Source organism: Fusarium redolens (genome assembly GCF_020744475.1).
Source record: "Fusarium redolens strain MPI-CAGE-AT-0023 chromosome Unknown BKA55scaffold_19, whole genome shotgun sequence".
Taxonomy (NCBI): domain Eukaryota; kingdom Fungi; phylum Ascomycota; class Sordariomycetes; order Hypocreales; family Nectriaceae; genus Fusarium; species Fusarium redolens.
Window position 1 is genome coordinate 722,955 of NW_025763682.1, and position 13,995 is coordinate 736,949.

General features: G+C 49.9%; 6 protein-coding genes across 6 annotated transcripts; 2 read left to right on the forward strand and 4 right to left on the reverse strand.

The window, feature by feature from the left end:
* Window positions 1-362: 362 nt before the first annotated feature.
* On the reverse strand, window positions 363-1,256 carry BKA55DRAFT_523584 (electron transfer flavoprotein beta subunit; the record flags this gene model as incomplete). The annotated part of the gene is made up of 3 exons (XM_046188652.1): window positions 363-445; window positions 503-1,139; window positions 1,203-1,256. 3 exons carry the CDS (start codon window positions 1,254-1,256, stop codon window positions 363-365), a joined length of 774 nt encoding a protein of 257 aa, XP_046043996.1.
* A 414-nt stretch (window positions 1,257-1,670) lies between these two features.
* BKA55DRAFT_544676 (electron transfer flavoprotein alpha-subunit) lies at window positions 1,671-2,833 on the forward strand (the record flags this gene model as incomplete). The annotated part of the gene is made up of 3 exons (XM_046190738.1): window positions 1,671-1,946; window positions 2,020-2,188; window positions 2,247-2,833. The coding sequence occupies 3 exons, from the start codon at window positions 1,671-1,673 to the stop codon at window positions 2,831-2,833; spliced, it is 1,032 nt and encodes a 343-aa protein (XP_046043997.1).
* Window positions 2,834-3,176: 343 nt separating this feature from the next.
* On the reverse strand, window positions 3,177-4,336 carry BKA55DRAFT_653450 (Pyruvate/Phosphoenolpyruvate kinase-like domain-containing protein; the record flags this gene model as incomplete). The annotated part of the gene is made up of 3 exons (XM_046197370.1): window positions 3,177-3,941; window positions 4,001-4,227; window positions 4,297-4,336. 3 exons carry the CDS (start codon window positions 4,334-4,336, stop codon window positions 3,177-3,179), a joined length of 1,032 nt encoding a protein of 343 aa, XP_046043998.1.
* A 223-nt stretch (window positions 4,337-4,559) lies between these two features.
* On the forward strand, window positions 4,560-7,810 carry BKA55DRAFT_580993 (uncharacterized protein). The gene is made up of 9 exons (XM_046194003.1): window positions 4,560-4,883; window positions 4,952-5,001; window positions 5,071-5,301; window positions 5,376-5,917; window positions 5,973-6,097; window positions 6,146-6,294; window positions 6,350-6,561; window positions 6,614-6,791; window positions 6,848-7,810. Exons 1-9 carry the CDS (start codon window positions 4,639-4,641, stop codon window positions 7,342-7,344), a joined length of 2,229 nt encoding a protein of 742 aa, XP_046043999.1. The 5' UTR covers window positions 4,560-4,638; the 3' UTR covers window positions 7,345-7,810.
* Window positions 7,261-8,545, reverse strand: BKA55DRAFT_710848 (uncharacterized protein). Its single transcript, XM_046200794.1, has 3 exons — window positions 7,970-8,545; window positions 7,872-7,920; window positions 7,261-7,823 (listed from the first exon to the last, which is right to left on the reverse strand). Exons 1-3 carry the CDS (start codon window positions 8,515-8,517, stop codon window positions 7,401-7,403), a joined length of 1,020 nt encoding a protein of 339 aa, XP_046044000.1. The 5' UTR covers window positions 8,518-8,545; the 3' UTR covers window positions 7,261-7,400.
* A 252-nt stretch (window positions 8,546-8,797) lies between these two features.
* Window positions 8,798-10,343, reverse strand: BKA55DRAFT_580995 (acyl-CoA dehydrogenase/oxidase). Its single transcript, XM_046194004.1, has one exon. It carries the CDS (start codon window positions 10,287-10,289, stop codon window positions 8,943-8,945), a length of 1,347 nt encoding a protein of 448 aa, XP_046044001.1. The 5' UTR covers window positions 10,290-10,343; the 3' UTR covers window positions 8,798-8,942.
* Window positions 10,344-13,995: the final 3,652 nt, after the last annotated feature.

Consider the following 13,995-nt stretch of genomic DNA (forward strand, 5'->3'; position numbering starts at 1 on the left):
AAGCATGATGAAACCTTTGATAAGAAGTCTCTGTCTTCCCTGTATTTATGCCTCTGTTGACGTTGCACCTCGGTTTGAATCTACAGCAACCTGTTGTCAACAAGTAAGTCTGCCCCCGTCACATTGTACGGAGCAAGAGGTCACGGTTATACCAAAGGCAATAACAGTAGTCTTTTCGGTTAACGTTGTCTTGTTTGATCTCACGGAAAAGAAAAAGGTACATGGTGATCACTGCAACTCTTAACTGTCTGGCCATCTTTGTTTGGTTACCCATGCCCTGAATTAGATACACTTCCGGTACAAAACCTGCCTATAGATAAACCCCAAGTATCTCAAGAATTCGCAGCTGAAGAGTACTGTCCTCAGAGAGCACCCAGTTCCCGCAACTTGCCCACAAAGCCGGGGACATCTCCGACAATGCTACCTGCCTTCCGTTTGGGGGGTTCTGTTCCATGTCAACTCCATTGTTTCCATGCACGAACAAAACATTAGTGGTACTTACCCTGAACCCGGAGAACTTGCAGCAGTTTTCGATCTTCCACGCCATAGTCTTTGAGAGTCCTCTGCTCGATCTTCTTCTTTTTGGCTTTCATGATGCTCGGAAGTGTTGCATAACGTGGCTCGTTCAGCCGTAGATCAGCAGTCACCACCATCGGTAGCTGAGCCTTGACCGTCTGTGTTCCTCCGTCTATCTCCCTCGTGACCCTGGCAATGTCTCCGTCAATTTCAATCTTTCTAGCCTGCGTAGCCTGCGGCCAATTCAACAAGCCGGCAAGTAATTGTCCTGTTTGACCAAAGTCGTTATCTATGGCCTGCTTGCCCAGGAGGACCAAGTTTGACTGTTCCTTTTTAGCCACCGCTTGAAGCAATCTTGCAACTACTAGGGGCTCCATGGAGTCTGCCTGCTCCTCCGGCATGTTGATATGGATAGCTCTATCTGCACCCATGGCAATTGCAGTCCGGAGTACATCGTGGCATTTGTGTGATCCTGCAGAAACGGCAACAATCTCTTCGACGGGGTGCTTGCGTTCTCGCAGCCTAACCGCTTCTTCCACAGACAACTCATCGAACGGATTGAGCGAGTGCTTGACACCATTCTTTTCCACGCCTTGGAAATCCTTTCGGACACGGACTTTCACCTAGAGCTGTTAACTACCTTCAAGTTCACACATAAATGTGATACCACGGAATCCATCTCTTACAGAGTAGTCAATAACCCGTTTAAGGGGAACCAAGATTCGAAGTGGCCGACTCATCTTCCCTTTGAGTGGGCTATGCTAGAATATTTTGTCAACCACTCTACTACGAAGTCCAAGCATAAGTATCGACTTAGCTGGTTGCTTTGCTACTAAACGTATCCGGGTAACTACCTTCCGGACCGTGAACCAATCGGTTGACATTGTTTGTCCCCACCAAGGCCGAGCGGGTTCGGGCCATGAATCCGAGGCCGATCCCGAGTTACCATGACTCGGCAAAACCATCCATGCTGCGAAGGTCACGTCACCATTGTAATGAATCAAGTTGTTTCGTGTGTTAGTTCAACAGAGTTATTAAACATCGGATCAGTACTCCAGACGTGATAACATTCGAGCTTGTAGTGACAGATATGCTTGGGCTGCCAGTTCACATGTAAATTAACCAGCTCAGTCATTAGTGTCTGTGAAATCATCATGAACGCTTTGACACGGACTCTTGGGGCGCGCTTGTCTAACGTGCCCTACCCTATGAGGTGCATCAGCCGGAATGCTTCAACACTGGCAATCCTGGAAGTTCGCAACGGGCAATTATCTTCGGACTCGGCACGCACAATCACCGCTGCTGCCCGCCTTGAAGGCCCTGTTACTGCGCTCCTGCTAGGAGGTATTTCGACGGGAGCCGCAGAGGAGGCAGCCTCCATCAGAGGCTTGACCAACGTCATTGCCGGAACCCAAGAACAAGACCACGTTGTAGGTGTTGATGAATCCTTCGAGCGGCCATCCATCTCACTCTGATCATTCACTGACCACGAGCACGACTCAGCGCCTCCCCGAAGACGCCGCAGCCATAGTTGCCAGACATGCCAAACAGGGAAAATACACTCACGTTGTGGCAGCGAACTCAGTATTCAGCAGAGACGCCTTGATACGCGCTGCCGCCCTGAACGGCCACCAGCCTATCTCGGACGTAACATCAGTCGAGTCTGAAGATGGTGAGTTTCAAAATATTTCTATCCACTACGATTTGTACTCATGGGCTAATATGAGCAGTCTTTGTGCGACCAATCTACGCCGGCAACGCAGTCATGACGGTCAAGTCCAGCGATGACGTTAAATATCTCACAGTACGCGCGTCAGCCTTTCCGGCAGCAGAACTCGCAGACGGTCCCGCGCCCATCGATACCTACAATGAGAAAGAAAGCTCAGGGACCTTACGCAGCGCGGAATTGGTACAGGAGGATTTGGTTAAGAGCGATCGGCCTGAGCTGGGAACCGCTGGGAGGGTTGTATCGGGTGGAAGGGGCCTCAAGTCCAAGGAGGCTTTCGATCAAGTCCTTCTCCCTCTCGCAGACTCTCTGAAAGCCGCAGTTGGCGCATCCCGTGCCGCGGTTGACAGCGGATTTGCCGACAACAGCTTACAAGTTGGCCAGACTGGAAACGTGGTCGCTCCAGAGCTGTATGTGGCGGTCGGGATATCAGGGGCAATCCAGCATCTTGCTGGAATGAAAGACAGCAAGGTAATCGCAGTCATTAATAAAGACCCGGACGCGCCCATCTTCCAAGTCGCCGACGTAGGGCTAATCGGAGACCTGTTCGAAGCGGTACCTGAGCTGACCCAAAGCTTATCGGCTGAATAAACTTGGAAGTTCAACCTATCTACTGGAATATAAATGAGACGGTCAAGATTGGCTATGATTGCCATCCGAATGCCCAATATATATTTGTACACTATCTCCAAGTTAGGCAAGAATGGTCTAACAAGTACTAGGCATGCAGCTCTTGGTCAGCCAAGCAGTTGAAATTCATGACTGGTCTCTTCTCAAAGGCATCTTAGCCTGGAGTAGTATAAACTTCATATCAAACATAAGCAAGACCAGGATTAACAAGCCATTTACTACTACCAAGTCGAAACGTTTCTTCGCGCATGTAAGGAATACAGATTTCCATAACATATTATGCAGTAGTTTAATGCTACCAACATCACAGTGATCTGTTCATCCTCTCCTCCAAGGCACCAACATTCAATCTTGCGATATGAGTGTCGACATCTATGCCGCATGCCCTGGCTCTATCCAGCAATGCCGTAGCCGTCTTAACGACGGGTGCATCAATCATGTGACCATTCAGTTTCCAAGCACCCTTGCCCTGCTTCTGCGATTCGATATCCCCCACAAAGACCTGTGCCGCCCATTGTACTTCCTCGGCAGATGGGCCGAAGGCACGCTGTATGGTCTCGACCTGAGAAGGATGGATTGCTTGTTTGCCGGTAAAGCCAAGGCTTCGGCCCTCCCTACTTTCCTCTTCCAAGGCCGTGCCATCGGTGCCATGGGTCACATCGACAGACACCATATCGATGATGGAAGGAATATTATAGGCTCGACACGCGTTGACGACTGCAGACCGTGCAAAGAGCAATTCCCGCCGATCTGGCAGTTTCGAAAGCCCGACGCTCGCCATGAAATCTTCGGCAGCAAAGCCTAGCCCTGCCAATCCCAACGCTTGACCTGCTCGACATATGTCTAATACATTGGCAAGGCCTAGGGCGGATTCAATCAAACCTATAACATGTATGGGCCGTGACGAGGGTACATTTTCTTTCTGTTTGCAAAACTCGGTCTTTGGAGGCCGGAAGAATATCCGTTGAGGGGCAATATGACGAATGACGTCGGCAACGAAATGCAAATCTGCTGCGGACTGAACCTTGGGCACGACAATTGTGTCGAGGTTATCTGCCCTCTTGAGCGTCTTTATTCGACCGTCAGCACAGCACGCAATGGGTAGATTGGGTCCCGAATTCATACCACTTGAATATCCTGCAGTGCAAGACCAGTGTCTACTGCATTGATACGCACAGAGGCCTCTTTAGGTCCTCGGATAGACCTTTGCATGGCGTCCCCGGCAATGTGATTCGCGACCAGTCCCCTAGCCAGCTCTTTGGACTCGGCGGTGACAGAATCTTCGAGGTCATATATGACCGAGTCAACATGAATAGTGCTCGATTTGGTCAGCATTTTGTGGGAAGACCCAGGGACTACATCCTGGTGAGCCTTGTCTGCTGCGCAGCATCAATACATTGGAAGAGTCGCTATCTCGCACGCACCGTAAAGTAATGCCCGACGAAGATAAGTTGTAGGCGACATTGTTGACATCCACGAAAAATGAAAACTAATGAAGAACACTCGGATACACAGATTTCCAGCACGATCAAAAACCAAGATGCATATCTATTCAGAGCTCTGTAAGTTGGGGGGACCGAGATGAGTGGGTCACATGCACAAATAGGTCTAGTCTGTTTCGGCAACGACATCCGATGATGCCGGAATTAGAGTAGCTCCTGGGTCCGGTCCGTCCTGCAAACGCGCCCATCAACTGTTGAATAATCAAATCATATTGACCTTGATCCGTCCGCGCATGGTTGCCGATATCTCGGAAGTGATCCCCCATGAATGAGACGCTGATGGAAGACGACCCCGGGCAGACGGGCCCAGAGCCGGGACCAAGACCGCCGCCAAGCCGTCCCCGACGCGGACACGGCGTCAGCGTCGGCCTACGCACCTCTACAGCATGCCTCATGTGCCGTGACAAGAAGGTCAAGTGCTCCGGCACGCGGCCTTGCGTCTACTGCGTCAAACGCGGCCTGGACTGTGTTTTTACTCGGCCGTCCAGGCGGAGACTTTATTCAGTCACGTACGCTACATTGCACAGTCCCGCCCCAAAAAGAATTGGCACTTGGCTGGCTGACTGACTACCACCAGCCACATACGCAACCTGGAGGAGAGAGTGGCACATTATGAGAATCGTGACGGTACTTGGCATCGCATCACATCACATTTCCTCACAAGACTTTTGGGTACTGACTTTATCTGAGACATAGGACCAGGAGGCTCTGAGCAGTCTCCCTCTGCACACAGCTTGCCATCTCCTGGAGTTCAGAGACCGCCTTCATTATCAGGAAGCCATGCAGAAGGCAATGCTTCACATGATGGCCAAGATACGCAGCAGCAACAGCAACAGCAACAACCGTCGCTAGCTCCTCAATCTCCACCTCATGAGGACCTCAGACCGACAGTGACATCCAGCCCAAAGCCAAACCCGGGACCGAGAGGTGAGCGAGGCAACATCACCATCTCATGTTACTTCTATCGGATCGTGCTAACCGTTTAACCTCCTTTTACCCAGCTCTTGCGCCTGGGACGTCTCTCTCTTCGAGCGACACATTTAGCTCTGAGCTGAGGACCCTCTTGACTGAGCGATCCCGTCCAAACCCAGGTCCGGTCTCCGCTCGGCCTGCTGATGCTACGCCACGGTCTATGTGCCAGAGCCGGCTAGGTGCGGACAAGATCAAGTACTGGCCCACAGAAGAAGACGCATACAGCATGCTGAACATTGTTGTCCTGAACGTGGGTATATCACAGCACCTTTTCGACGTTAGAACCTTTTCGGATAATTTATTCTCCCTCTTCAACGATGACGCCGTTGACACTGGAGTGACCGAGCTATGGTATGCTGAGTGTCTCCTGGTCTTTGCAATCGGGAGGCTTCTTCAAGCCAAGTGGGATGATATGTCCAAACCACCAGGTGATGAGTTTTTTCAGGAGGCGCTCAAGCGTATGCCCGATCTGAGCAGCCTGCGAGAGCAAGGAGTCCTGGGCATCGAACTCATGGGGCTGTCGGCTCTCTACCTGCAAATCGCAGACCGAAAAGAGGATGCTTATCTCTACGTCAGTAGTTGACTCAGACTCTCAGCCTTACCAGCAGAAGCTTACATCGTTGCAGGCGAGCACAGCCCTGCGCTTGTCGTTAGGTCTCTCTCTCCACAAGTCTGGATCTTACCGAAGTCACAGGCGTTCGGAAGCTGTGCATCGAAACCGGCTCTGGTGGTCCATCTACATGCAGGAACGGTATGTCACCCTCGAGTATAGTGTCGTCATCGCCTGACGCCGTAGCAGAAGACTTGCTGCTGCTGTAGGCTTCCCCATGTCCATTTCAGACGCGGAAATCACTGCAACCCAGCCCGCGGACCAAATCGGATACCAATCCGCTGCTGCCATCGCAGTTAATGCAAAGCTGGCTCAGATCACCGGCCGTATCACCACCAGTTAGTCTAGCCCTGCGCATTCGTGTCTGGATACATCACACTGACCTTTTTCGAGCCATCTACTCGCAAAACAATGAGCAGGAGGCCATTTTCATCAAGGAAGTACAGGACATCCTACACTCACTCCGCAAGATCGAAAATGAGATGCCAGTTGAAATTGCAGGTGGATCAAATCCTGCCGAGCTCATACTCAACGAGGCACCGTTGTCCAGCTCACAATTGTCGTCGGCGAGGACAATCGCATCCCTCCATTTGACAGTCAATCAGGTAAAGATCTCGCCGTGTTAATCTAGCCTTCTGTTGAGTTGACCGGCGGCAGAACATCATATACGCAGTGCGACCGATCCTCTTGTATATGGCTCGTAGCAGCTTCAGCGGAGGAAACAACTTGTACACATCCATGAGTCCCGCTCTTCGCCGGCTTGCAGATACATGCGTTGAAGCAGCCCGCAAGAGCTTGGTCATTCTCCATGGTTTATGTAAACAAGACATTATTGGTGCGCATCTTTGGCTTTGCTGATTTAGCTCTTGGCTGACACTCTTGACAAAACAGCCAAGCATGCTTTCCTTGATCTCGACTGTCTTTTCTCCACCGGGTTTATTTTCGTTCTCGCGGTAATAATCAACTCTGATAAAGCCCAGGCCTATCGAGGCATTGAGAGCGTCCGGAGCATCCTCATGCATCTCTCCAACCTGGGCAATCGAGCGGCTACGAAGCGTCTGGCCGAGATCGATCAGATGTGCGCCAGCCTGACTCTTGAGACAGAGACGCCAGATGTCGACGCGGTACAACCACAAATGCTTATGCAACCTTTTTCTTTTCATGCGTTGGGGGCAGCGCCCATGGCATCAGGTGAGCCGCAAGGTCAAAACCTGACCACTGAGAATGCCCTTGGAGAGCAAGATGCCGTGATGGCTGGGGCACAAGACCTTGGGGACATTGTGCTCGAGGGCGAAGATGATTTATACTGGATCTATCACAATCCGTCACTCTCACTGACTGGTGTAGAACAACTAGATTGGGAAACTTTGGAAAATCACATGGTGTAATTCTTTCAGGTTAATCTACCGTCCGCATTTCCTTTACAGAGCTCAGCCGCTGTCTATCATTCTGAAATCACCCCCTTCATACATATTGTGCCCTCCCTTTCAACTAGAATCTCGATATTTCCCCTGGACTGCTCGGCAGGACTAGTCTTAACAGCATAACGCTCGCCCGAGTATAGAGGTGACAGTGCTCTGTATGCAATCTCACTTGGTCCTGCACCATCGGAGACAGCGTGAACGTCACGCCAGTAGTCAAGCAAGTTGATCAGGTTAAGCGGACCGTGCACGACAAGGCCACGATGGTTCTCAACTCCTTGACTCCAGGCCGCATCATAGTGTATTCTATGCGCGTTGAACGTCAGCGCCGAGAAGCGGAAGAGAGATATAGGAGACCACGTCATCTGGCGCTCTGGGTACCCTAAAAAAACATTAGCGAGAGCCTCGCCCGGCGATGCAATGGAAAACATACCTGTCGGTGAGTGCTGCACAGTTTCGACGCTTGTCTGTGCTGTCACCAAGCGGGTAGGCACAGCAGTGTTCCCCAGAGGCTCCGAGAGCTCTGTGCGGAATATCCAAGACCTATTATCTTTTTCAATATGAGTTGCCATTGATAAACAAGGGACTTCACCTTTGATCGGTCAGAGAGAGCCCCTGTGAACCCCAAAACTCTTTCTCAATAGTAACGACTATCATTTCGGTTCCGTCCCGGCTTTTCTTTGGCTCCGCAGAAAGCAAACAGGTGCGCTCCTCTACTTCCTCGCCAACGCGCAAGGGACGGTCTTTGGCCCATTGCATGCGTCCTCCCGCCCACATACGTCGCGTGAACGGCTCCGGAGAATTGAAGCTGCGATCGGTCCCATCTGCTCCTAAATCAAGTTCCGTTCCGTTTGGTGTGAAATAGACCAGATGGTAGCCTGGTGGCAGGACCGTGCCATTAGCTGGTGCTATTTCAGAAATATCATGTCCAGGGTGAAGGTGTCGTCGGTCAAGAGTGAGACTGAGCTTCTGGAGCTGGTTGCCGTCTAGGACTTGTCGACGCGTTGTGACACGACCTTTGAGTTGGCTCAAGAGTTGTTGGGCAGCATCTGAACCCGAAGTGCTTGCAAATCGCTTTTGAGAGCTGCGGCTTACCAGGCGAAGTGGACTACCAAGATGTGAGGTGGTGAATAGTTTCATGACTGATGGTGTGCGATTAATTTACTTTCCATGGCTCGCAAGAAGGCAAGACATCCCTACATGTGAGAATCCGGCCAAGTCTTATGCGTCGGTCCCCTCGGGTAGATTAATGTGCAGGGAACTGGCACCTCCGGTTCCGCCATCCCGAAGTCGGCTATCAGACCCGGAAGAGAAACAAGAAACTGCAAGCCTCATTTACGGGTAACTGACTAGATCAAGAAGCAAACTTACGAGACTCCAGCCTGTTTGGAAAGACTGAAGACACAAACATGAACGCACTATTCACGTTTCACAAACTGATTCGGGGCCCTGACCCAAGGTTTTCGCTCGGGTGTGATGATAGGCTGCTTGTTCATGATTCCTCAAACTGAGCTAAAACACATGATACATTCTCCAGAGCCTAAGCTCATTAACCAAGGCGACTTTTAATAGCTACGGGGAAGCGCCAGAACCTTCTCGCTAATGTAGTTCAGAATCATTTCGCGGCTTACAGGGGCGATGCGTGGGACAAGGCACTCTCTGAACCACCTTTCCACGTCGTACTCAGCCGCGTATCCCATGCCACCATGTGTCAGAACAGCCCGCTCGCAGGCCGTGAAAGCCGCCTCAGCTGCCATATACTTGGCACTGTTACATGCCACCCCCACAGACGCAGTGCTGATCTTGGTATCGGAGGAGCCCTCTTTGCTGCTGTCGTCGTAAAGCCTGGCGGCATGATAGGTCGCCAGCTTAGCTGCTTCAAGCTTCATGTATGCATCTGCGAGCGGGTGTGCTATAGCTTGGTTTTGGCCGATGGGACGCTGGAAGACAGTCCGGTCCCTGGCATACTCGGCTGCCTTGTTCAAAGCCGCGTAACCAAGGCCAAGAGCCTCGCCGGCCAGAAGACAACGCTCGGCATTCATGCCATGTAGGATAATCTTGAAGCCCTGTCCTTCGTCTCCGATAAGGCTATCAGCAGGGATGCTATAATTGTCAAAGAAGACCTCGTTTGCATCAACAGCCTTTCCTCCCATCTTCCTTATCTTGCGCAGGTCTAGACCTGGCTGGTCTCGGTTGAGATCAATGCAAAAAAGAGATAATCCATGGCTCGGCTTCTTGGGGTCTAATGGAGCAGTTCGCGCCAACATAATCATCTTGGATGCGACCTGGGCGCAGGTAATCCAAATCTTTTGGCCGCTGACGCGATATGAGCCATCTTGCTGTTTGGTAGCCGTGGTGGTCAGCCGCAATGTGTCGAGACCACTATTGGGTTCTGTGACGCCGAAACAAACTCGCCATTTGCCTTGGATGATGTTGGGTATTATGCTTTCCAGCTGCTTCTCTGTGCCGAATTTTGCTAGGGGCTGCGTAGCATAGACATTCGCATGGATTGCCTGGGCGCCTGCCATGCCTGCGCCGCTCTCGGTAATAGTTTGCATCATCATAACCGCCTCGGAGATGCCTAGGCCTGAACCGCCGAGGGCCTCGGGGAGGGCTATGCCGAGCCATCCGTCCTTGGCGAGGGCAGCGTGAAAGTCTTGAGGATCCTGTTCAGTCTGATCTCTTTCCTGCCAGTAGGTGTTGGGGAAATTGGAGCAGAGCTGACTGATAGCTTCTCGAACAGTCAATTGCGTATCTGAGAAGCCGCTCGTCTCCATAAGGCGTCTTGAGCATGTGACAGAAAATGAGCGCCTGGTGTACCCATGTGGCATGCTTCGCCACAAGGTGAGGCTGGAATGGCCCTTCAGACGTTGCAGCGCCCTTGCAGTTGATTGTGACATTTTTGCTGGCATCGGGAGGGATTTGATTTTGGCGACTAGATAGCTCACTGAATGGCTTGTTGTAGCATGTGCTTTTAATGCTTTTAGCGAATCGAATTGTAGCTGATGTGCTCGGCTCCCTTGCCCGAGCGTAGCAATGTCTAACCGGATATGGTAATACCCGAGACCTGTGGATCCTCCTTCGGATATCCTATCTATTGCCTGCCTCTAGGCTCCTCATAATCAGAAGTAACGGGTCCCGGAATATCCGAGTATTAGTCGTTGACCACATCGGCCAGCGTCTGTCACAGATTATGTCTTGTCTTTCCCTTAGTGTCATGGTATACGTGTGACATTATGTATGCTGCAAAATTCTTTGTCGTGATAAGCAAATGCTGTAATCATTATCGCCGTAATAGCCCAACCAACGTCTTTCCTCAACATGATGTAAACAATAAGTCGCGAGGCCATGAGGCGAACAAGGTTAGCACATAGATAGGCTTCCAGAGATAAATACCACCATACGCAACCCTCGGTTGGAGCATGGCACAATGACAGAACTTTCCCGCTTTGTAAAACATCTAGACAGCCATTTTAAGAATCAGAATGACAATCAGAAGAAAATGTTTTGCATCACTTTATTAACCCCCGGGAGGGCAGGCCGCGTAATCGGGAAGCTTCTTGGTCTCATCCACAAGCTTGGGAGGGAAGTGTCCATTGCTGATATGCTTTCATGAATCTAAGACCATCCTACGTATTCTAATAGTCACCAAACCAGCTCTCGGGTCGATATTCCAGGTAGACATAACTTGGAAGGAAGCCTATTTCTGTTTACCAATGGAACTTCATCAATGCCAAAGTGAACCAAAAAAAAAATATAGCTGAGAATTGAGGCGACTCTTCTCATTATTGAGACTGGGGACAGTGGTATTAAAAGCATATATATATCCCTCGACTATGGAAGAAACATGCTATAAATGGCGCAGCCACCTCTTTTGAGAGTTCGATAGTTTGCTACATAGGAGTGCGTTTAACGTTAACTGGCCTAACGAAGTATGTTAGTTCGAGAAGAGCAAAAGACTGGTTCATGTTGCAGTTGAATCCCGACAACGATACAGCTCACAGCATAAATCATATATCTTATCGTCTTCTCTAAGGAACTTTTCTTCCAATAAGATGACCGTGTTGAACTAATGCTGTATTATGTAGCGGTTAAGTCTTCTATCAGTTCGAAACCAGCACGAAGGTTGAGCTGATTCTCCCCGACCTATGACAGCCTCACGGCGTTGGATTGCGTTGTTGTGGCGAGGTGACATTTGACCTCACACGTCCGAGACCTCTCGGTCGTCCAATGACACTGACATGGTTGTAGTACCTGTTGCAAATCGTCATATTGAAAAAGCCCGGATGGAATTTGTTGAAGGAGACGGTTTGAGAAAGATATGTCTGTATAAATAGGTCTTTCTTCCCAGCTATAAATGTTATTACAGACCATAATATCAAACCTTAGGGATTAAGGGTGGCACCCGCAAATCTGTGTAGAGAGGTCCATTTACCAAGTTAAACCCTTTTCTCGCACAGGTACGGGTACAAGCAGATAGAAGGCACCCTTAATCTACTTCCTGTATTTATTCTGCGATAAGTTGAAGTACACCTCGGTAGATAAGACCACCATGATCCCCACACCGACTAGCTTCACGAACAAGGAAAGGGACCATAAAGAGCGGTCTTAATATGCTTATATAATCGAACAAAGGAACAAGGATGTCACCAATCAAGCATAAAAACACAAATGTGCTGTAAGAAATCGCCTTTTGTGGGCTACAAACGTGCCGAAGATGTTGTTCTCCGCATAGCGTGGAGAAACGATGAGGCAATGAACGAGAACATAAGCCTGCATACGGACTTGTTCACAAACCAGACCATGGTTTCCACGACGGTTAAAGACATGATAAACATCACTAGCTCCAAACTGATCGTCAACAGGGATATAATAGATATCATCACTCTGATTCAACACTTGTACGTCGAAGCGGTCATAGGGTAATCAAGGACAAGGTCCCGTCAGGAGAGAGAAACATCTTATAAAGTCAGAAGATCACTCTGCGCATAAGAAACGATACGACAGATACCACCTGCTGCGAGATCTGCACCGAGAAAGGAAGCAAGAAAAAGCAAGACCGAGACCCAAGATGACACCGTGAGCATGAAGACGGTATGACCTAAGTGATGAGCGCCAACTTGAAGAAGGCCGGGAGTATATTGAGGCGCAACGGCATGTTCAAAAAGACCAAGTAAGCTACCGCTTATGGCAGCTATCTAGTCAACGACAAGCACATACACATGTCAACGCAGACATGGGCCATATGACTCTGTTCTAGCACGAGCAGCCAATACAAAGACGCATAAACAGTTTCGTTATGAGACAGCGTCTTGCCTGCGAGTCACAGAAAAGTCGGTATTACGGCCAGAGTGCTCATGCAGCTTTGATCCAAGTATAGGTAATTGAGAGATATGCAAATGCAAATCAAGATCTAAGTTGTGCCTAAGGCAAGCGTCAGTTCTGAGCCTGGTGTGGCTCTAAGAAATTCAAGATCATTAGGTGCGTCACAGACGCCTAGTGAGACGCAAAGCCTGACAGAGCCATCGTTTCTTCTGACGATTTGTAGCAAGTGATAAATTAATGACCCTTCCACGACTCATCAGCTACATCATGTTTAACCAATCTAATAGAGAGACCGGTGAAATATATCACGATCGCCCGCTTAGTCCCGCATCATGTCATGCATCGCTTGGTTTTATATCTTCAGGAACAAGCAGAGAAGCGAGCAGAGGAGCATATAACGGACGGCTGACGGTGGGAAGCGTACAAGAAGCGGCTTCACCGCTGCAAGAGGGCTCTGGTGGCTGCACGTATGACGGTTGAGCGGGAGATGGATGACTTGCCGGAAACGGAACAGCATTTGCGTATGGTGGAACGTATGATTGAGTTGAATAACGATGCGGCTGTAGAGTTGGACAAGCAGACTGAAGCAATAGAAGGTCATGAGGCTTAATGGCTTCGGGTCTGTGTGCGAATTCTATTAATAAAGTTGGAATTAAAAACACAAAAAGCTACTCCGCCAGGGGAGTTACAAGATTAGCATTGTGGTTTGAGATCAGACTGATGGTCCTTGTTCTGCAAAAGATTGAAGATAGATAGAAAAAAGCGAGTACATCAGTCCATCCCTCCAAGACACCATACGGCTGATCGGGTATGTGAGGCGACTTCTTCTCTCTCCGTATTGGTTGAACTAACAGTGTTAATTCACACAAGTATACTGCTGATCTTGGGTTCCCACATGATCTCCTGCCCATCTCCGTCCAATCGTTTTATGAAGCCCGGTTTATGATTCTTTCCGTCACGCCATCGATCCTCCCTCCGAGACCCGAGTTAGCTTGGAAGCGACAACTTTGCCCTTAGTGTCAGACGCAGCTTCAGGACCAACATAGACAGTGTCTTTGACCAAGGGACAGAGCTCTAGATCACTAGTCTTTCCGCGCCCTGGTACCGAAGCGCCCAGTTGAGCCAGTCAACACCGAACCACAAACAAGATGATGCCGTTATTTGGCTTGCTCCCAGCAATAGAGATCTCACCGCCTTCAACAGAGAAATGTAACCAGTGGGTGCTTTGCAGACCTCTGGACGTGCTGTCACTGGACACCTTGAGGTGGTGATCTTTCAACGCACCACTTTGGC